Below are 21,940 nucleotides of genomic sequence, written 5' to 3'. Positions count from 1 at the left end.
CTATTGCTCTCACCCTCTCCTTCCTGAGACTCCGATGAGGCTGATCTGTCCTGTGCATGTAATCTCTCTTTTAAAAAAAAAAAAAAAAATCTTTTGACCAATGAGACTAGAGTTCTAGTTCACTGCTGGTGTGATTGCCTTCCCAGCCCGTGCTTATGCGCGGGGGGGGGGGAGGCGGTAACCTGGTATAAAGTCCATCTCGTTCGGGTGTGGCCAGATCCTCGTCACCCCATGTGTGTGCCATCACCTCAATCTTCCTCTCCAGACTTTTACTGATTCTGTTGACTTTTCGGCTCCTCAGGTTGTTACCTGGCATTTCTTGTTCATTGTGGTGGTGTTGCGGGCGGGTGGGGTGGTGATTTTATGCTGGATTTAGCCGTCTATTTTTGGACTAAAAGTGCCTAATTTCAGGCTTCCAGGAGAAGAACCACCTTTTCATGTGTCCGCTCAGCACATCCCCGCCACTTTTAAAAACATACCTGAACAACTCTTTGGCCATCTTTCCTAATGTCCACTTACGTTAAGAACATAAGAACTAGGAGCAGGAGTAGACCATCTGGCCCCTCGTGCCTGCTCCACCATTCAATGGTATCATGGTTGATCTTTTGTGGACTCAGCTCCACTTTCCGGCCCGAACACCATAGCCCTTAATCCCTTTATTCTTCAAAAAACTATCTATCTTTATCTTAAAAACATTTAATGAAGGAGCCTCAACTGCTTCACTGGGCAAGGAATTCCATAGATTCACAATCCTTTGGGCGAAGAAGTTCCTCCTAAACTCAGTCCTAAATCTACTTCCCCTTATTTTGAGGCTATGCCCCCTAGTTCTGCTTTCACCCGCCAGTGGAAACAACCTGCCTGCATCTATCCTATCCATTCCCTTCATAATCTTATATGTTTCTATAAGATTCCCCCTCATCCTTCGAAATTCCAACGAGGACAGTCCCAGTCTACTCAACCTCTCCTCGTAATCCAACCCCTTCAGCTCTGGGATTAACATAGTGAATCTCCTCTGCACACCCTCCAGCGCCAGTACGTCCTTTCTCGGGGAAGGAGACCAAAACTGAAGACAATATTCCAGGTGTGGCCTCACTAACACCTTATACAATTGCAGCATAACCTCCCTAGCCTTAAACTCCATCCCTCTAGCAATGAAGGACAAAACTCCATTTGCCTTGTTAATCACCTGTTGCACCTGTAAACCAACTTTTTGCGACTCATGCACTAGCACACCCAGGTCTCTCTGCACAGCAGCATGTTTTAATATTTTATCATTTAAATAATAATCCCTTTTGCTGCTATTCCTACCAAAATGGATAATCTCACATTTGTCAACATTGTATTCCATCTGCCAGACCCTAGCCCATTCACTTAACCTATCCAAATCCCTCTGCAGACTTCCGGTATCCTCTGCACTTTTTGCTTTACCACTCATCTTGGTGTCGTCTGCAAACTTGGACACATTGCACTTGGTCCCCAACTCCAAATCATCTATGTAAATTGTGAACAGTTGTGGGCCCAACACTGATCCCTGAGGGACAGCACTAGCTACTGATTGCCAACCAGAGAGACACCCATTAATCCCCACTCTTTGCTTTCTATTAATTAACCAATCCTCTATCCCTGCTACTACTTTACCCTTAATGCCATGCATCTTTATCTTATGCAGCAACCTTTTGTGTGTCAAAAGCTTTCTGGAAATCCTGATATACCACATCCATTGGCTCCCCGTTATCTACTGCACTGGTAATGTCCTCAAAATAATTCGACTAAATTAGTTAGGCATGACCTGCCCTTTATGAACCCATGCTGCATCTGCCCAATGAGACAATTTCCATCCAGATGCCTCGCTATTTCTCCCTTGATGATAGATTCCAGCATCTTCCCTACTACCGAAGTTAAGCTAACTGGCCTATAATTACCCGCTTTCTGCCTACCTAATTTTTTAAACAATAGAACATAGAACATTACAGCGCAGTATAGGCCCTTCGGCCCTCGATGTTGCGCCGACCTGTGAAACCACTCTAAAGCCCATCTACACTATTCCCTTATCGTCCATATGTCTATCCAATGACCATTAGATCTTATGAGGGAAGGCTGAGGGACTTGAGGCTGTTTTCGTTAGAGAGAAGAAGGTTTAGCGGTGACTTAATTGAGGCATATAAGATGATCCGAGGATTGGATAGGGTGGACAGTGAGAGCCTTTTTCCTCGGATGGTGATGTCAAGCACGAGGGGACATAGCTTTAAATTGAGGGGAGATAGATATAGGACAGATGTCAGAGGTAGTTTCTTTACTCGGAGAGTAGTAACGTTTGTTAATTTCCAATCCGCCGGGACCACCTGGTTGGTGTCAGATTTTTTAAAACGCTCCTCAGAGTCCCCTTGGGTCATTTTTCTATATTGAAGGTGCTATAAATACAAGTCAGTGTTGTCGAACACGTGCTGCAGTATGCATTGGTATTTGCTGATTTTTATTATCATTTTCAAGATTTTATAGTAACCTCATTTGTTCGGGGTTTAATAAGTCTAATTTGTGTATTTAAACAATGATAGTTACACTGTTTAAGTATTTTTGGAGTCCTATTTACATTTTCTTTTCCCTTTGCAGGTGAACGAAAAAGTCCTTATGTCGCCATATGTTGTATAGTAATGGCATTCAGTATTCTCTTCGTACAGTAACAATTAGCTCGAAAGGGACAGGATATGGATAATGGACATTGGTTAAAATACACAGCAGATGAACTTTATAATTGTGAAAATGACCCATGAATGGCGGCAACTTCCAAAATCCATGTTGTGCTTATTGCATTACAAGTTTTTCTTAGCCATGGCATCAACGACAACTCGGTTACTGGACCAAGGACTGAGATATTTGTGATAGAGCTCCATTGTGGCTGAAATTTTTTAGCGCACTGCAACAATCATCCTGCACTTGACAGCTAATGTCTCTGTGAGAATCATTTGATCAATTATTGCTGCGTGTAACTGTCTAAATATTGTATTGTCAATAAAAAATCTTCAGTGATTTTTCAAAAAACTTTTAATTGAATGAATGAAATGGTATGCTTCATCATCCCAAAAGAAGGTAAGTAAGGTTTCACTTGCTCCAAAAGGTTACATCTAGTACTTAGTCAAGGCCGCTGAGTGCTCTGTAGCCAACCTCATAAAAACATGAGAAAAAGGAGCAAGAGTAGACCATGCAGCCCCTTGAGCCTGTTTTGCCATTCAATATGATCATAGCTTCTGAACTTCTGAGTCAACTTCTCTTTCCTGCCCGTTCCCATACCACTTGATTCTCTGAGAGACCAAAAATCTATCTATCTATATATGAAATATACTCAATAATGGAGCATCCATGACCTCCTGGGGAAGAGAAAACCAAAGATGCACAACCCGCTGAAGAAATTCTCCTCATCTTAGTTCGAAATGATCAACCTCTTGTCCTGAGGCTTTGCACCCGTGTCTAGATTCCTCAGCCAGGGCAGACCACATCATAGTGTATATTTTTAAATTTGTTCATGGGAGGTGGGCGTTGCTGGCTGGTCCAGCATTTATTGCCGATCCCTGAAGGCATTTAAGAGTCCATCACATTGCTGTGGATCTAGAGTGCCATACAGGCAAGACCAGGTAAGGATGGCAGATTTCCTCCCTAAAGGGACATTAGTTAACCAGGTGGGATTTTACGGCAATCGACAATGGTTTTGTGGTCATGATTAGACTTTTAATTCCAGATTTTTATTGAATTCAAATTTTACCATCAACCATGGTGGGTTTTGCTCCTGGGATGTGGTGCTCTAGCACCAGCTAGAGGTCATGTCACATGAATCTCATCTCTCCACACCGCATTTGACAAAGGATATGTATTCCTCATCTGGGTACCTGAGATGATTGTAGTTCCAGCCATTAAGAAATGAAAGGAGGGGCAGCACTGTGGTGCAGTGGTTAGTGCTGCTGCCTCACGGCGCCGAGGTCCCAGGTTTGATCCCGGCTCTGGGTCACTGTCTGTGTGGAGTTTGCACATCCTCCCCGTGTTTGCGTGGGTTTCACCCCCCATAACCCAAAGATGTGCTGCGTAGGTGAATTGGCCACACTAAATTGCCCCATAATTGGAAAAAATGAATTGCGTACACTAAATTTATTTTTAAAAAAGAAATGAAAGGAAAGTTTCGGGGCACTTTGTCCCAGCAAACTAGTAAATGCTAGTTGACCAGCCTGCGTTCTGAAATGCCTTTGTGTAGTCCTCTTTGAATTTGGTGGGTGGGTGTGTCCAGAACCAAGGATCACAGTCTGAGGATATGGGGTTAGAACATTTGGGACAGATGAGGAGAAATTTCTTCACCCAGAGAGTTGTCGGCCTGTGGAATTCATTACCACAAGAAGTAGTTGATGCCAAAACGTATGTTTTCAACAAACCGTTAGATATAGCTCTTGGGGCAAAGGGGATCAATGGATATGGGGGGGAAAGTGGGATTAGGCTACTGAGTTGGATGATCAGCCAGGATCATTATGAATGGCAGAGCATGCTCAAAGGACCGATTGGCCTCCTGCCCCTATTTTCGATGTTTCAATGTTACCTGCGATATTATTCCGTCCAATTCCTTAATGATATTCCCAAAAAAGACTCCTTTTTAAATTGATGTTGCTGTAAAATATAGGACACTCTTCTGTCTATGTACTTAATGCATGTCACTTTCTTAACGTTTAATTATTCGCTTGGGTGTTTAATCATCCATGGAGTTCCACTAAAGTCTAGCTTGATTTTTTAAAATAAGTTTACAGTACCCAATACTTTCTTTTCCAATTAAGGGAAGATTTAGCATGGCCAATTCACTTGCCCTTCATATCTTTATGTTGTGGGAGGTGAGACCAACGCAAACACGGGGAGAATCATAGAATTTTCAGTGCAGAAGGAGGCCATTCGGCCCATCGCGTCTGCACCAGCCCTTGGAAATTTAAGCCCACACCTCCACCATATTCCTGTAACCCCACCCAACCTTTTTGGACACTAAGCGCAATTTAGCATGATCAATCCACCTACGCTGCACATATTTGGACTGTGGGAGGAAACCGGAGCACCCGGAAGAAACACACGCAGACATGGGGAGAATGGGCAGACTCCGCACAGACAGTGACCCAAGCCGGGAATCGAACCTGGGACCCTGCAGCTGTGAAGCAACAGTGCTAACCACTGCTACCGTGCTGCCCATGTGCAAACTCCGCATGGACAGTGACCCGGAATTGAACCCAGGACCTCGGTGCAGTGAGGCAGCAGTGCTAACCACTGCACCGCCGTGCCACTCCTAGCTTGTTCTTTTTAGCGGGATATATTTTTTGTTGAACCTTTTTGTACATGTTTCCCATTGTTGTTCCACATTGTCAATATTAGAACAAAGAAAAGCACAGCACGGGAACAGGCCCTTCGACCCTCCAAGCCTGCGCCAACCATGCTACCTGTCTACACTACAATCTTCTACACTTCCAGGGTCCGTATCCCTCTATTCCCATCCTATTCATGTATTTGTCAAGATGCCCCTTAAACGTCACTATCGTCCCTGGTTCCACCACCTCCTCCGGCAGCGAGTTCCAGGCACCCACTACCCTCTTGTGTAAAAAAAACTTGCCTCGTACATCTCTAAACCTTGTCCCTCGCACTTTAAACCTATGCCCCCTAGTAATTGACCCCTCTACCCTGGGAAAAAGTCTGTGACTATCCACTCTGTCTATGCCCCTCATAATTTTGTAGACCTCCATCAGGTCGCCCCTCAACCTCCTTTGTTCCAGTGAGAACAAACCAAGTTTATTCAACCGCTCCTCATAGCTAATGCCCTCCATACCAGGCAACATTCTGGTAAATCTCTTCTGCACCCTCTCTAAAGCCTCCACATCCTTCTGGTAGTGTGGCGACCAGAATTGAACACTATACTCCAAGTGTGGCCTAACTAAGGTTCTATACAGCTGCAACATGACTTGCCAATTTTTATACTCAATGCCCCGGCCAATGAAGGCAAGCATGCCGTATGCCTTCTTGACTACATTCTCCACCTGTGTTGCCCCTTTCAGAGACCTGTACACCAAGATCTCTCTGACTTTCAATACTCTTGAGGGTTCTACCATTCACTGTATATTCCCTACCTGTATTTGACCTTCCAAAATGCATTACCTCACATTTGTCCGGATTAAACTCCATCTGCCATCTCGCCGCCCAAGTCTCCAAACAATCTAAATCCTGCTGTATCCTGTGACAGTCCTCATCGCTATCTGCAATTCCACCAACCTTTGTGTCGTCTGCAAACTTACTAATCAGGCCAGTTACATTTTCCTCCAAATCATTTATGTATACTATGAACAGCAAAGGTCCCAGCACTGATCCCTGTGGAACACCACTAGTCACAGCCCTCCAATCAGAAAAGCACGCCTCCATTGCTACTCTCTGCCTTCTATGACCCAGCCAGTTCTGTATCCATCCTGCCAGCTCACCACTGATCCCGTGTGTCTTCACCTTTTGTACCAGTCTGCCATGAGGGACCTTGTCAAAGGCCTTACTGAAGTCCATATAGACACCATCCACTGCCCTACCTGCATCAATCATCTTTGTGACTCCTCGAAAAACCCCCATCAAGTTAGTGAGACACGACTTCCCCTTCACAAAACCGTGCTGCCTCGCGCTAATACGACCACTTGCTTCCAAATGGGAGGAGATCCTGTCTCGAAGAATTCTCTCCAGTAATTTCCCTACCACTGACGTAAGGCCCACTGGCCTGTAGTTCCCTGGATTATCCTCGCTACCCTTCTTAAACAAAGGAACAACATTGGCTACTCTCCAGTCCTCCGGGACATCACCTGAAGACTGAGGATCCAAAGATTTCTGTCAAGGCCTCAGCAATTTCCTCTCTTGCCTCCTTCAGTATTCTGGGGTAGATCCCATCAGGCCCTGGGGACTTATCCACCTTAATATTTTTCAAGACGCCCAACACCTTGTCTTTTTGGATCTCAATGTGACCCAGGCTATCTACACACCCTTCTCCAGACTCAACATCCACCAATTCCTTCTCTTTGGTGAATACTGATGCAAAGTATTTATTTAGTACCTTGCCCATTTCCTCTGGCTCCACACAAAGATTCCCTCCCCTATCCTTCTGTGGGCCAACCCTTTCCCTGGCTACATTCTTGCTTTTTATGTACACGTAAAAAGCCTTGGAATTTTCCTTGACCCTATTTGCCAATGACTTTTCGTGACCCCTTTTAGCCCTCCTGACTCCTTGCTTAAGTTCCTACTTTCCTTATATTCCACACAGGCTTTGTCTGTTCCCAGTCTTCTAGCCCTGACAAATGCTTCCTTTTTCTTTTTGACGAGGCCTACAACATCTCTCGTTATCCAAGGTTCCTGAAATTTTCCATATTTATCCTTCTTGCTCAGGAACATGCCGGTCCTGAATTCTTTTCAACTGACATTTGAAAGCCTCCCACATGTCAGATGTTGATTTACCCTCAAACATCCGCCCCCAATCTATGTTCTTCAGTTCCCGCCTTATATTGTTATAATTAGCCTCTCCCCCTCCCCCCCCCCCCCCCCCCCAATTTAGCACATTCACCCTAGGACCACCCTTATCCTTGTCCACCAGCACTTTAAAACTTACTGAATTGTGGTCACTGTTCCCGAAATGCTCCCCTACTGAAACCTCTACAACCTGGCTGGGCTCATTTCCCAATACCAGGTCCAGTACAGCCCCTTCCCTAGTTGGACTATCTACATATTGTTTTAAGAAGCCCTCCTGGATGCTCCTTACAAACTCTGCCCCGTCCAAGCCCCTAGCACTCAGTGAGTCCCAGTCAATATTGGGGAAGTTAAAGTGTCCCATCACAACAACCCTGTTGCTTTTACTCCTTTCCAACATCTGTCTACCTATCTGGTCCTCTATCTCCCACTGGCTGTTGGGAGGCCTGCCGTAAACCTCCAACATTGTGACTGCACCCTTCTTATTCCTGATCTCTACCCATAAAACCTCGTTGCCCTCTGAGGTGTCCTCCCGCAGTACAGCTGAGATATTCTCCCTAACCAACAGCGCAACTCCTCCACCGTTTTTACATCCCCCTCTATCCCGCCTGAAACATCTAAATCCTGGAATGTTTAGCTGCCAATCCTGCCCTTCCCTCAACCAGGTCTCTGTAATGGCAACAACATCACAGTTCCAAGTACTAATCCAAGCTCTTAAGTTCATCTGCCTTACCTGTTATACTTCTTGCATTAAAACATATGCACTTCAGGCCACCAGTCCTGCTGTTTTCAGAAACATCTCCCTGTCTGCTCTTCCTCAGAGCCATAGTGGTCCTATTTCTGAGTTCTCCTTCAATTTTTTCACCTTATTGTTGCACATTTTATTTTCCTAAATTAAATTCTCAGCCCTTCACAAAGAGTACTTTCCTGACCTGTTTTTCATCATACTCATATCCTTTATATCATCATCTTGAAGCATATTATACTATAGTCACTATTACCAAATGGTCCCCTCCTTTTTATATGATGACAAGCCTCCTTGAACAGCTACACTTTATTTGAAGGTGTTCTACAATGCTGTTAGACACGGAGTTCCAAGCTTTTCTTGCCGCAACCATAAAGGAATGATGATGGTTATCAAATCAAGATGTAGAGTTAATTGTATTTTTAAGCATTTTCTGCTATTGTCGCTCTTGATGACAGCAATCACATATTTGGGAGGTGCTGCCATGCATCCACTCGATAGTACATATTTGCAGCCATTGCTCGCAAGCAGTGGAAGGGATGGAGGCTTGAATTTTAAAAAAATAAATTGATAGTACCCAATTCGATTTTTCCAATTAAGGGCAATTTAGCCAATCCACCTACCCTGCATATCTTTGGGTTGTGGGGTTGAAACCCACGCAAACTGGTGGAGAATGTGCAAACTCCACACGGACAGTGACCAGGGACGGGATCGAACATGGGATCTCGGTGCCATGAGGCAGCAGTGTTAACCACTGCGCCACCGTGCTGCCCGTCAAGCTTCTTAAATATCCGCTTGCCAGCGGATATTATTCCATATCACTTTTGTGCCTTGTACGTGATGAAAAGTCTTTGGAGAGTCTGAAAGTGAGCCACTCACTGCAGCACATATTTATTCACAAATACGAGAGTTGATGCATGTCTTAAAATACACACTGCAGCATTACAGTTTTTTAATATCACCACTTATAACGAAGTAGAAAAAAATAAAGTCAACTTACATTGTTCAGGTGACCATTAATGTGGTTGAGTTGAGTTTCCAGCCAATGGCTGTTCATAGGATGTTAATGAGCAGTCAATAATTATACTATTGAACCACTCTTGGTGATGGGTATTGAAATTCCCCATCATAAATATATTCTGTGCACTTTTTGCCTTCAGCATTTCCTCTAAGTGGTTGTCAGTATGGAGGCATGCTTGGTTCATCAGCTGACAGATAGTGGTTGGTGGTCATCAGCAACAGATTTCCTTGCCCATTTTTGACCTCAAACCATCTCTGGTCCATAGTCAATTTTGAAGGAGATTACAGAGCCATTTATAATTATGAAAACATTGTCTGTTTCTATTTTCTCTGTCCTATTTCCGGTAGTTAAGGGATCTCGAACCATAAAGACATGAAATAACATCTTATACATATATAATCTTCCTAGCAACTTTAAAATTATTATTTTTTTGAGTAAAATGGACAAAGACTGACTGAAGCCAGGACTAGCTATAATTCAACGAAATTAATTTCTATCCTTTGGAAAACCATAGCAACCTTGTTACCTCTAAAGGGGTGCTAACTTGGACTGTATAAATCAAATTCCCAAGAAATACACAAGTTCCCTTTACATTTCTGAGGCAAAGCCATGGCCAATGGAGAAGGTCTGCGAGCACAAAGGACCCCTGAAATTTCTGGTAAACTTATTAGTCAGTAAGTAAAGTCACCATTGTTCCAGATGACCATAGGCTGCTTTCCCCTTTGAGGGGAGAGCTGACCGGTGGTGATTTCACCTGATGGGCAAGGTTGAGAAGGCAGGGCCTTCATGAATAACCTCAGCTGGTACAGCAATTGAACCCACGCAGTCGGCCTTGCTCCGCATCACAAACCAGCTGTCCGGCCAATTGAACTAAACTTAATAATGGTAAACTTATTAATGGCTGAAACATAAACCATCTCAAGAATCCAGACCAGGACTATACATCCTTTGTCCAAACCAAGGGGAAGAAGTGGGAGTCATATCACATGATTTCCCCCCCCCCCCCCCTCCCCCGGGCAGCGAGAACCTATAATTTGCCTTGTGAAGCTAAAACAGGCAGTCTGCCACCTTCCGTCAACAAAATCAGCAACAGAACTAGAGCTCTGTACCAATTTAAATTGGAAAGTCTGAACTTCTGTACCAGTGCCTAATGCAAGATTAATTGATTTCTGTGTGCTTCTCCCATCGTCACATTAGTGCTACTGGAAAAGTGGATTACCCCACATGAGTTTCAGCCTGCTAACCTCTCTGAGGGAATGCACCATTGGACTTTTGATTCTGGACTCTGGCCTCGTGAAGCGATCATTCTTATTTTGTTTGTGGTCTTTGCCTTGTACCTCTTTCTTTTCCTTACCCTTCTTTTATTGTATGAATGAAAAAGCGGAGGATGTTGAAACCTTCCTGTGTTTTGAGTGTGGTTAAAATAAACTAACACTCTGATTTTACCCTACGTCGCATTTGCTGTGGGGTTACTAATAAAGGATTGAATTATGTCAAAACTGAAGGGTCGGGAACATACACCACCACTTGTGAAGCAGGAAATAGAAAATTAAAAACACCTTTCTGTGTATGGATGGGTGGTGAGAGGCTGTATTAAATTAAACACCGCATGTCCATAAGGGCGGCATGGTACGGTGGTTAGCACTGCTGCCTCACACCTCCAGGGACCCGGGTTCAATTCCAGCCTCGGGTAAATGCCTGTGGAGTTTTCACTTCCTCCCTGTGTCTGTGTGGGTTTCCTTCGGGTGCTCCGGTTTCCTCCTACAGTCCAAAAATGTGCAGGTTAGATGGATTGACCATGCTAAATTGCTCCTTAGTGTCCAAAAGGTTAGATGGCGTTACGGGGATAAGGTGGAGGCATGGACTTAAGTAGGGTGCTCTTCACAAGGGCCAAACAGTCTCCTTCTGTACTGTAAATTCTATGATCTATAACAGGGTCTTTGAAGATTGAAAGAGTTGGAGGAGCTTTCAAATAATGCTTCCTACAGAATCACAACCCTTGGCATTAATGATTGAAGCAGTGTTAATGTATAAGCAGAGGTTACATAGTAGTTGAAGGACAGCAAGGTAATTGGGACAGGGTGGGCACAGGGGATTGGAACAGCTATCCATTTGAAAAATAAAAAAGCATCAACAGAGGATGGGTTGCATGTCTCTTTCATATTATAATTCACATGTAAATTTTGGCTCTTGTCGATCTCATAAGTCCTTCGAAGTGCATTATGTTCCTATAGGGAGAGGAAAGGGTTAAAAATATCTAGCTTGTTCCCTCCGCAAAGCACTTCTGTTTAACTTGGATAAAGATAAAGCCAGTGGTGTGGTATTGTCAGTGGACCAGTAAAGTAGAGGCTCAGGGTAGTGCTCTGCGGACCCGAGTTCAAATCCTACAATGGCAGATGGTGGAATTTGAATTCAATTTTTAAAATCTGAAATTAAAGGTCTAATGATAACGAGGAAACCATTGTCAATTGTTGTAAAAACCCATCCGGTTCACTAATGTCCTTTAGGGAAGGAAATCATCCTTACCAATCTGGCCGGATCCACAGCAATGTGGTTGCCTCTTATAAATGCCCTCTGAACAAGCGCAATTAGGGATGAGCAATAAATATAAGCCAAGCCAGCAATGCCCCCATCCCATCAAAAATTAATAAAAAATAACTTCTATGCCAGATCGCTCAGCCAAAAAAGATGAATGGGATAAATATAATTCTTGTCTCCAGTGATGTTTTTATGCCTGAGGTCATTCCAGTTGGTACTGAAAGTTACATTTTTGCTTTGAGCAATAGGATCTGTATCCAGGAGCAGGAAGGATGCTGATCCCCACAGAGGCCAACAACAGCTGTCCAAAGAAGGACTGGTCAAATACAACAAATTCTTTTCCAGACAGACGATCAAATACACCGATGTCTTGGAGGCTATTTATAAACAAGGCAATTAAATAATATATCCTCTTTGGGACACCTCTCTGAAGTTTCATCCTGTCCCCACATCTCAACCATTTTACTAATGTGAGGATTGCTTTCGATTAAAATTCTCAATTTAACTACAGTTTCAATTAAAGGCATTTTGCATCTCAAGACCATGTTTTTTTAATTTAAAAAACGTACAGCATATTGAATCCACTGTAGTCAACCATAAGGACAACATGGACGGCACAATGCTTAGCACTGCTGCCTCACTGTGTCAGGGACCACAGTTCAATTCCGTTACTGGGTTACTGTGTGTGAAGTTTGCATGTTATCCCCATGTCTATGTCGGTTTCTTCATGGTGCTCAGGATTCCTCACACAGTCCAAAAATGTGCAGATTAGGTGGATTGGCCATGCTAAATTGCCCCGTTGTGTCATGATCAAATGTGCGGGGTTATGGGGATAGGGTGGGGAAGTGAGCCCAGGTAAAGTGCTCTTTCAAAGGGTCAGTGCAGACTCAATAGGCTGAATGGTCTCCTTTTGCACTGGAGGAATTCTATTGGCCAGTTATATGAAGGAACTCTAATGCTAAGCTCCTCACGGTACAATATAGTAGAGCATTAAATAAAGTAAACACAATATTGTAGGTCACTCTACAGCAAGACACAAATCTGAGCAATAATTCAGGTAGGACAATTAGGCAGCATTGATTGATAGCTATAGTACGGGTAGCAATACATTTTAAAGGTAAAAGCCGTTCCAGTTATAAGTGATCAAGGCAAGGCAGAATCTGTGATGACTGACATGTATTAAAATGAATCTACTTTGTTAATAAAGCTGCCTAGTAGTGACTGGTGAGTTGGATGATTCATTGTTTCATAGCAATATGGGTATTTATGTCATTTGAGAAATAACATTAGGGCCATTGATTAACAGTGACCATTATATTCTACTTTTATGAGACATCATTGAGATTTTTACCAGTGGAAAGGAAATTGAATACCATGACACTTGTCATTATTCAATGAAAACCTTAAACGAGTGTCCGTTTAGGGTCACATATTTCTTTACCTATGATTTTAGTGATTACAACATGCCAATTTTAAAGCTGAAAATATGTTAAATGGTATTCAAGATGCGTCGATCAGCGTTAACATCTATTAATTAGCAGTGCTGGGGATAAGTTTAGCGACATCCAAATTGTCCTGAGCTATGGTAGTGCTGTGGCATAACTGCAGAGATGAAATATGGGGTTGGTACGCTGGAAGATTTGAAATGCCTCTCAGCAGTGATGGAGGTGCATGTGCTAAACAGCAGGAGGTGCGGAGATGAGGGCAGCACTGATTTGTGGGAAATTTCTGGGAAAGAATCTTAAAAAAGCTGGCGTTGTATCTGTGTCTCACTCTTGGAGTAGGGGTGCATTTGGTCTTACCCAATAGCAGAAAATTGACCGACTGTTTTACAGACCACGTTTTTTAAAATCCATGGAGTCAAAGAGGAAAATAGAGCAGGATACAACAAGGTTAGATTCAATAGATTCAAGCTAAGTGGCAGAAGGTTAGAGGGTACATGAGGAAGAACTTCTTTACGGAGAGGGTAGTGGGTGTCTGGAATTCGCTGCTCATATTTGTAGTTGAGGCAGAGACCCTAAACTCTTTAAAAAGTACCTGGATCTACACCTTAAGTGCTGTAAGCTACAGGGTTATGGGCCGTGTGCAGGAAGGTGGGATTAGAAAGAGCACCGGGGTGTCCTCGGACTAGCATGTGCAAGATGGCCAAGTGGCCTGTATCTGTGCTGCAACTTTTCCATGGGTCTATGGTTTGTCAATGTGCTTCCATCAAGTCATAATTCATCCCGTTATATTGAAGAGAATTCTAATTCAAAACTGTTAAGTTCTGGTGCTTGGGTGGTGGGAATGATGCACAATAGAACGTCTAGTTCTTGATTAGTTAAAGTGTTTTATTATAAAATAAAAGTGTGGTTCAGATAACTATGAGAAATATATTCCAAACTACTAATTATAATAAATTATCCTAGAACCACTGCAAGTATGACTATCCACAAACACAACTATCTCCAGACTCCTCTTGGTACAGTCACGTGGCAGATTTACACTGCCACCTGCTGGTTGGAGGTCGTTTACATCACTATATGCATGATTGATTATGCATATCATAACAAAATTAGTAAAAGCGATATCAAAAATGTAATGATTACAGTGCGTCAATATCCAACCCCCCCCCCCCCCCCCCCACACACACACACACACACACACACACATCATTCACTAGCACAAATTCACTTTTTGAACATTTACAACATAATGAGTTGTGGTATTCCTCACGGTGGGTCAGAGGTTTGATGGGAACAGAGTGTGTTATGCTCAAGTAAATTAATCGGGGCACTTACCTGTCATGATTAGAGTTACTCCAGCATCTGGAAAGGGGATCTTGGGTCTCACTGTCTTGTAGTAACTCCTTGTGTCCCAGGGCCTTGGCATACTGAAAATTGGGCCTGATGCTTTCAAAATCACTGGAGAAGGAGTATCTGTGCAGTCCTTGGGATCTGGTGTTGTGGCAGAGGGGAGCACTCACATTTTACTCCAGGATCAGGAGCACTCAATGGGGTCTAGGTATTAATAGTACTGAGAGGAGGCCCTAAGATCTGGGAAAGGGGAAAAGACTGGGTGTGTTGGTTCAGCAGGAGTACCATGGGGATTTGAGTGTTGGTGACTGAGAGCTGAGCATTGTTGCGAGTTGGAAGGACCAGACAATATTGGAGAGAGAGCCCCAAGAGTGTAGGATACAAACTGCACTACACCCTATGAATCTACACCCTGTGAATCTTTGAATGCACCCTTTGGATCTACACCCCTCCCCTGCCAAAACTGGTAGTGCTCATCAGCCTTCTCACCTTGCCCTCAAACAAGTATGCCATTCCTATTGCACCACCGCATATTCACAGTAGTACTTCCACCATTAACTGCTTACCATATTGTCAGCTGGTTCCTGTCTTTGTGTTCCTTCTCATAAAGCATTTTTTGTTTCTTAAAATTAATAGAAGGAAAGTCACATACTGCGGGTATATATTTCACAATGTGTTCCAAGAATGCACTAGCTAACGCAGAATCAGAAATAGTCTACTATAGAATAAAATAATCTTTATTGTCACAAGTAGGCTTACATTAAACACTGTAATGAAGTTACTGTGAAAAGCCCCTGGTCATCACACTCCTGCGCCTGCCCGGTTACACGGAGGGATAATTCAGATTGTCCAATTCACCTAACAGCACATCTTTCAGAACTTGTGGGAGGAAACCAGAGCACCCGGAGGAAACCCATGCAGACACGGAGAGAATGTGCAGACTCCACACAGACAGTGACTCAAGCTGGGAATCGAACCTGGGACCCTAGTGTTGTGAAGCAATAGTGTTAACCACTGTGCTACCGTGCCAATTGGTGGGCCATTACTGCACGATTGGTGGGTTTTCTGATTTATCGGTCTGGATTTGCTGTAACCTGTTATGGTGGGAACCTTGGCAACGGGGCCCACTGAATTGGGGGATGGAGAGGCCTCACTTCAGTCTCCCAGTTGGGGCAAAACCTTCCCCGATTATGTTGGAGGGCGGAGGGGCTGACACTTGATTCTCCACCACCAACAGAGGGACATCAGTTTGGCTCATTAATGAGCCAATTGGCACCCATTTTACCTGAGCCCACCACGATTCAGTTGGCTTTCCTGTGCTCCTGGATGGCTCAGTCTGTGACGACCATAGCTGAGGGCCTCAACATCATGTCCCCGTCGATGAGAAACATGTCCCAGATGCAGGTGGATATTTCTGAGGCACTGCAGAGCATAGCTCAGTCACCGAGGAGCATGGCAGAGGACATTGACACCATGTTGCAGACAATAGGGACATGCCAGGACTGGCAGAGCCAGATGATGCAGAGGCTTTGGGTTCACTCCAACTGCTCCTCCATCCCATGGAGACCCCCAGGGCGCTACAGGCACCATCAGCGAGGGGGAAGCACTGGAGACCAACCAGAGGCCTGCCACCAAGGAGACGATGGCAGTCTCCAGTTCTTCCGAGTCTCCCCTCCTGACACTGGCGCATCTCAAGGGCAGTGGGCAGAGCAGGATGGCATGGTGATGCCAGTGACACTGGTGAGTCAGCTGGGGCCCCTGGCTCCAGGTGTTCCAGAGGACGTCCACCAAGAAGGTCAAAGGCCACAGGGCGTGGAAAGCAACAGGCTGCTTCCACCTCTGATGTGCATCCTGGGGACTCACTTAAACGTAGCAGTAGACCGCAAAATATCAAGAAGAAAGATCATTATGTGGGCACTGCTGGTGGGGGTTGGAGGGGGGGGGGGGGGGGGGGGGGCACAAACTGTAGCTAGGGTGAATGGAAATGTCAAATGTTGACAATTAAAACATGTTACACCTGATACATGTGAAGCCTCTGTCATGTTGATCTTCACAGTGGGCCTGCCTGCACATCCACCCCTTGTTACTCTCTGCTCATCCCACCACCATGCCCTGGGCATAGTGGTCCAAGATCAAACGCCCCGATGCATATCATGTTCAGAGGATGGGTGTGAGCGCGCTGTCAGCAGAAAGACAGCAGTCAGACTTTGGCATAAATGAAAGAGCTCCACAGCTAACCTCACAGTGAGTTATCACTCTCCTGCCTTATATATTGACCCGCTGGCACAGGCCCATCACCTGGGGTGGGTGATGTTACACAGAATCTTGGAGGGTGGAACAGGGTAGTCTAGAGGGTGGGAAGTGTGGGAAGGTAGAGGAATGCAGGGGAGAAGAAGGGAAATGGGTGGGAAGGAAGGGAAATGGGTGGGAAAGAGGGGAATGGGGCGGAGGGAGACTTAGGGGAGTGGAGGGATTGGGTGGAGGGGGTATTTGGAGGAAGGGGGAATGCAGATGGGAGGGGGGGGGGAAATGAGCTGACGGACAAAGCCCCATCCGATAACAACTGGGTGAGGATGAGGGCCTCCCTGGTCCTCTGGGCACACTGGACCCTTGCCGCCGCCTGTCGTCAATCCTCCAGCATCTTGTGTGGCTCCGCTCTGGGCTCGTCCTCCAGACCCTCCTTGTCCAGCTCCTCCTTCTCAGATGAGGCTGCATGTCCCTCATCATCGTCATTGAGTGTGTCGCACCAGTGTTGTGCCAGTTTGTGGAGGGCACTGCAGACCACCAAAAAGCGGGAGATCCTCTGGGGGGTATACTACAGGGCACCACCAGACCAGTCCAGGCAACGGAACCGCATTTTGAGCAGTATCTTCACACTCACCCCTGGCCAGACTGCAGGCCCCTCCCAGGGACATTAGAGGGATCATGCTCAGGTGGCCTTCCCTGATCCATACGCCTACCCTAAGGTCGCAAGGATATCCCCAGTGCTGAAGCCCAGCTCTCGAATGTTTGACTGTTAGCTGCTGCCTCTATGGTGCTGACGCTTCTCGAGTTCAGGAAAACTGTTCAGACTTCAAAGTTCGATTGATGTGCGATGCAATAATCATCGTCTGAGACATGACATGTGTACACACGAGAATCCACTTGAGAATATTTTGTTTATTAAATGGTCAACAATACCTTTATACAAGAGGATAAAAACAAACTACTTAATAGTCCATATATCGCAATAACCATTAACCAACAAGGAAAAGGTGCCATGCCATCCACATACAGGTACCTTTTCGTTACAGAATATCGGTACAAACACAAAGCTACAACATTGCATTTATACAAAGAAAACCAAATACATGTTAAACATTAAACAATTAACAGTACAATGAAGTCACCAGCATCCGAATCAACCCACTGCTCTCTCCCCCTCTTGCAACTCCCAGCAGTAGACTCGCACAATGGGAAGTCGTTCAGGGTAGCACAACAATACACAAGAAAGTTACAACAATGCAGAGCACAGCGGACGGGTGAGAGAGCACCCCTTGCCCCTCTCCAACACTGGCAATAGGTTCCGTACTTCAGGCCACAGAAGCAAAAGGGGCTGCAGCAGACAAACACATGGCCTCCACGTGGCAACCATTACACAGTCAACAGTACAATAACTCTCTCCCCGTCCCGCAGGCCCAGTAGTAGACTCGCATCAGTAGAAAATCACCCAAGGGTAGCGTAACAAAGCACTGGAAAGGCACACTGACACAGAGCATGGCAGAAGAGTGAAAGAGCGCCCCCTCCCTTTTGCTAGCACTGGTAATAGGTCATCTTACTGCCACCCTTTCCCTTGCTCCAGAAGCAAGAGGGGTGGCAGCAGACACGCACCTGGCCTCCAGGCTTTAAACATTAAACAATCAACATTCCAAAGCAAACACACAGCTTCCAGTCATTAATAATTGTACCATCAACAGTACAATAAAGTCAGCAGCAATCTGCAATGCTTCCAGACATTAAACAGCGAACAGTCAACAGGTCAATACAATCACCAATCGGCAAAAGCATTTCTTCAAAACCTTCAGCAAGTTGCTCAGTTGAATCGAGCCGGCACCCTTCCCCTCTTCCAGAACTGGCAGAAGATCATCTGGCTTCCTCGCTTTCATTGCTCCAGGCCACAGAAGTAAAAGCGGCAGTAGCATGCAAACACACTGCTTCCAGACATTAAACATTGAACAGTCAACAGTACAATAAAGTCACCAACAATCTGCAAAAGCAGTTCTTCAATACCTGCAGCACATTGCTCAGTTGCATCGCGTCGACACCTTTCCTCCTCATCAGCACTGGCAGTAGTTCATCTCACTCCCTCCTTTTACTTACTCCAGGCCACAGAAAGCAAAAGAGGTGGCAGCAAACAGGCACACAGCCTCCAGACAGCTGCAGCAGCATTCGGATCACTCCCTCTCAGCTTCCAGCAGCAGGCATTCAAAGGCAGGAATAATCAGAACAGAAAATCACACTGACACAGAGCACAGCAGAACAGTGAAAGAGCACCCCATTCACCCTCTCCAGCACTGGGGCTGGTTTAGCACAGTGGGCTAAACAGCTGGCTTGTAATGCAAAACAATGCCAGCAGCACGGGTTCAATTCACGTACTGGCCTCCCGGAACAGGCGCTGGAATGTGGCGACTAGGGGCTTTTCACAGTAACTTCATTGCAGCCTACTTGTGACAATAAGCGATTATTATTATTATTATGGTAGTAGGCCAGCTTACATCCCCCCTTTGCCTTATTCCAGGCCACAGAAGCAGAAGAGGCAGCAACAAATAAACACTCGGCCTTCAGGCATCACAGTCCAAAGCAGAAGCAAATAGAAAACACAACCTGTAGGCACTTGAGAATATTTTGTTTATTCAACAGTCAACCATAACAAAGATTTGAAAATCAACTACGTAACAGTTCACATATCACACTAACCATTAAACAACAAGGAAACGTTATCGTTCCATATTGGTGCCAGAAAAAGCTACATCAGATCATTTAAAAAACCCACACGGTATTACCCCTCGCAGGTTCCTCAACAGAAATGGAGGATAAGCCTGAGAATGCGCTATTATGTCCAGAACTTTGTTGTAGAACTGATCTGTCCATCAATACGTTACTTGTTCCATGTATCAGTGCCATTCTCCATCCAGGAGCCGCAGCTGTGCAGGCCCTCCCACATGGTCCAATCTCATCGGAACCAAATCCTGACATCTGCACATACTACTGGCGCTCAAGGTGCCATTAAACATCCTTGACGTCCAGTGTGTTTAACCCTCGGTGACGTGCCAGTTACATGTAGCGCACCACACCAGGAACAAAAACATCAGTAATCTGCAAAAGCATTTCTTCAATGACGTTAGCATGTGGCCCATTTGGATCAATATCGCACACAAGGTCCTGCAGTGTCTTCTTGCTTCAAACCTGATTACCTTCTCGACTCATACGTCCCCCTGAGCCCGGTATTCCAGAACCCAGGCACCTTACAAAAAATTGTCGTTCTTTCCGGTGACAGAAAAGGAACAAAACAGCAATAGCAGCCTCCAGGCATCTGCAGCCACCAGCAGGAGCAAGCAGCAACTAGAACAGCAAATATTTTTGTTTACTGACAAACGAGGACACCAATCACTTGGCATCCAGAACAGTTGACAGTTTCAAAGTACAAAAAACAATACAAAATGAAGACACCAATCACCCCCCCTCCAACTATCCCCCCCCCCCCCCCCCCCCTACGTCCGTGGAAAGACATTGCAGCCTAGCCGACTGGAAAAGGCCACTCCAACACGGAGCGTAGCGGAGGAGAGAGAGAAAACTTTCCACCCCTCCAAGAAGGGCACTTCAGCCCAGATCAAGTCTGGCACATTATGAACCAAATAACTGAAGGAGAACACAAAACAGGCTCGAAGCCAACAAAGTCACCATCCATACACCAAGGACACAAACCAAAGCAAGGAACAAAGAAACAACGCCACCAGCTGCCGAGGCAGCACCACCACCCCCAGCAGCATTGATAGCGCAAACCAAAGGAAAATACAATCAAGCAGGAATATAGCAAGGACATCAGCTGCACACCAAAGACAAAATCGAGACAATAAATTAAAAAAATACAGTACCACCAGCTGCCGAGTCAGCGCACACCCCGCATCCTCCCTCCCAACTCCGCAGTCCCAGCCGCAGACCCACATCGGTGGGAAGGCACCCAATGTTTGTATAGGAAAGTATGCGTGTGAACATCAGTGGATGCATGTTAGTAAGAGTGTGCATGCATAAAGAGTATATGCGTGAATGACTGCGCGTGCATGCCTGTTAGAGTGCGTGAGAACGAGCAGCACAGACCACAGGAAAAGGTCACGCTGACACGGGCACAGCAGAGGAAGGAGAGAGAACAACACACCCGCCATAGAAGTGAGAGGGGTTGCAGACAAACATACTGCTGCCAGACAAAAAAGGGAACACACAGCCAACGGTGCAAAAATGACTCATCAACGCCCCCCCCCCCCCCCCACACACACACACTCACACCATCCCCCCACAGCCCCTACAACCTGCAACAGTGGAAAGCCGTTTGTTAAGCCAACCACTGGAACGTCTCAAAGACGTTGAGTATAGCGAAGGAGGGAGTGATAGCGAAAACTACCTCCCCTCTCCAGCACTGACAGCACCTCCTCTGCCACAGAGGCAGGAAGGGCTGCAGTTGGCAAAAGGATAAACCGCAGTCACATGGTATCCATCATATAAGTCCTCCCACCCCCGACAAACACAGTCCAAACACAGAACAAAATGAAAACAAAGAACGCCAGCAACCTGCACGGCTCCCATAACGGGAGCAGCAGATGGCTACTGAACATAAAAAGTCACTGGTAGTCCATGAAAGTGTCCCGACACAACCTCCGGGTTGAGCAATGGAATCGGGCCACTGCCTCTCCTATCCTGCAGTATCGGCATTTGATTTTCTATCACCACTCTGTCCGAGGAATGGGCCACAGGAACACAGGGGGCATTAACAGGTAACCCACAGGTCAAGAACTGAATACAGAGTCAACACACCAAACAGGCCTTTAAAAACATTCACAGACAGCTCGAGCAAGCCCTGCATCCTCAGCCCTTACAGAATTCTCCCCTTTCCCACTATTTAAGCCGCACGCCCAGATTCGCGCCGGGTGCAACGTGTTGATTATATGGTGCTCATTCATTTACAAGTTCTCATCCTTGTTTTCAAAATTCGCCATGGCCTTGCCCCTGCCTCGCATGTCTAGCCATACTGTAAAATACAGGATTCTTCAGTTTTTGTGCCGATAATCCTGAGTTTCCTCCATCGGGGGA

The 21,940-nt window shown here is 45.5% G+C and overlaps 1 protein-coding gene and 1 long non-coding RNA gene across 2 annotated transcripts in view; one reads left to right on the top strand and one right to left on the bottom strand.

Moving 5' to 3' along the window:
- tmem167a (transmembrane protein 167A) overlaps nt 1-3,039 on the top strand; it is a 29,294-nt gene extending 26,255 nt beyond the window's left edge. Inside the window, exon 4 of the mRNA XM_072516213.1 lies at nt 2,611-3,039. Coding sequence (XP_072372314.1) covers nt 2,611-2,681 — 71 coding nt within the window. The 3' untranslated portion in view covers nt 2,682-3,039. The remainder of the gene's footprint in view (nt 1-2,610) is intronic.
- Nucleotides 1-16,482, bottom strand: part of LOC140429350 (uncharacterized) — a 36,455-nt gene extending 19,973 nt beyond the window's left edge. Inside the window, exon 1 of the long non-coding RNA XR_011949051.1 lies at nt 14,582-16,482. This is a non-coding gene — a long non-coding RNA (uncharacterized lncRNA). The remainder of the gene's footprint in view (nt 1-14,581) is intronic.
- Nucleotides 16,483-21,940: the final 5,458 nt, after the last annotated feature.

The sequence above is a fragment of the Scyliorhinus torazame genome, chromosome 9 (genome assembly GCF_047496885.1).
Source record: "Scyliorhinus torazame isolate Kashiwa2021f chromosome 9, sScyTor2.1, whole genome shotgun sequence".
NCBI classification, from domain to species: Eukaryota; Metazoa; Chordata; class Chondrichthyes; order Carcharhiniformes; family Scyliorhinidae; genus Scyliorhinus; species Scyliorhinus torazame.
This window is presented reverse-complemented; position numbering and strand designations above follow the sequence as displayed.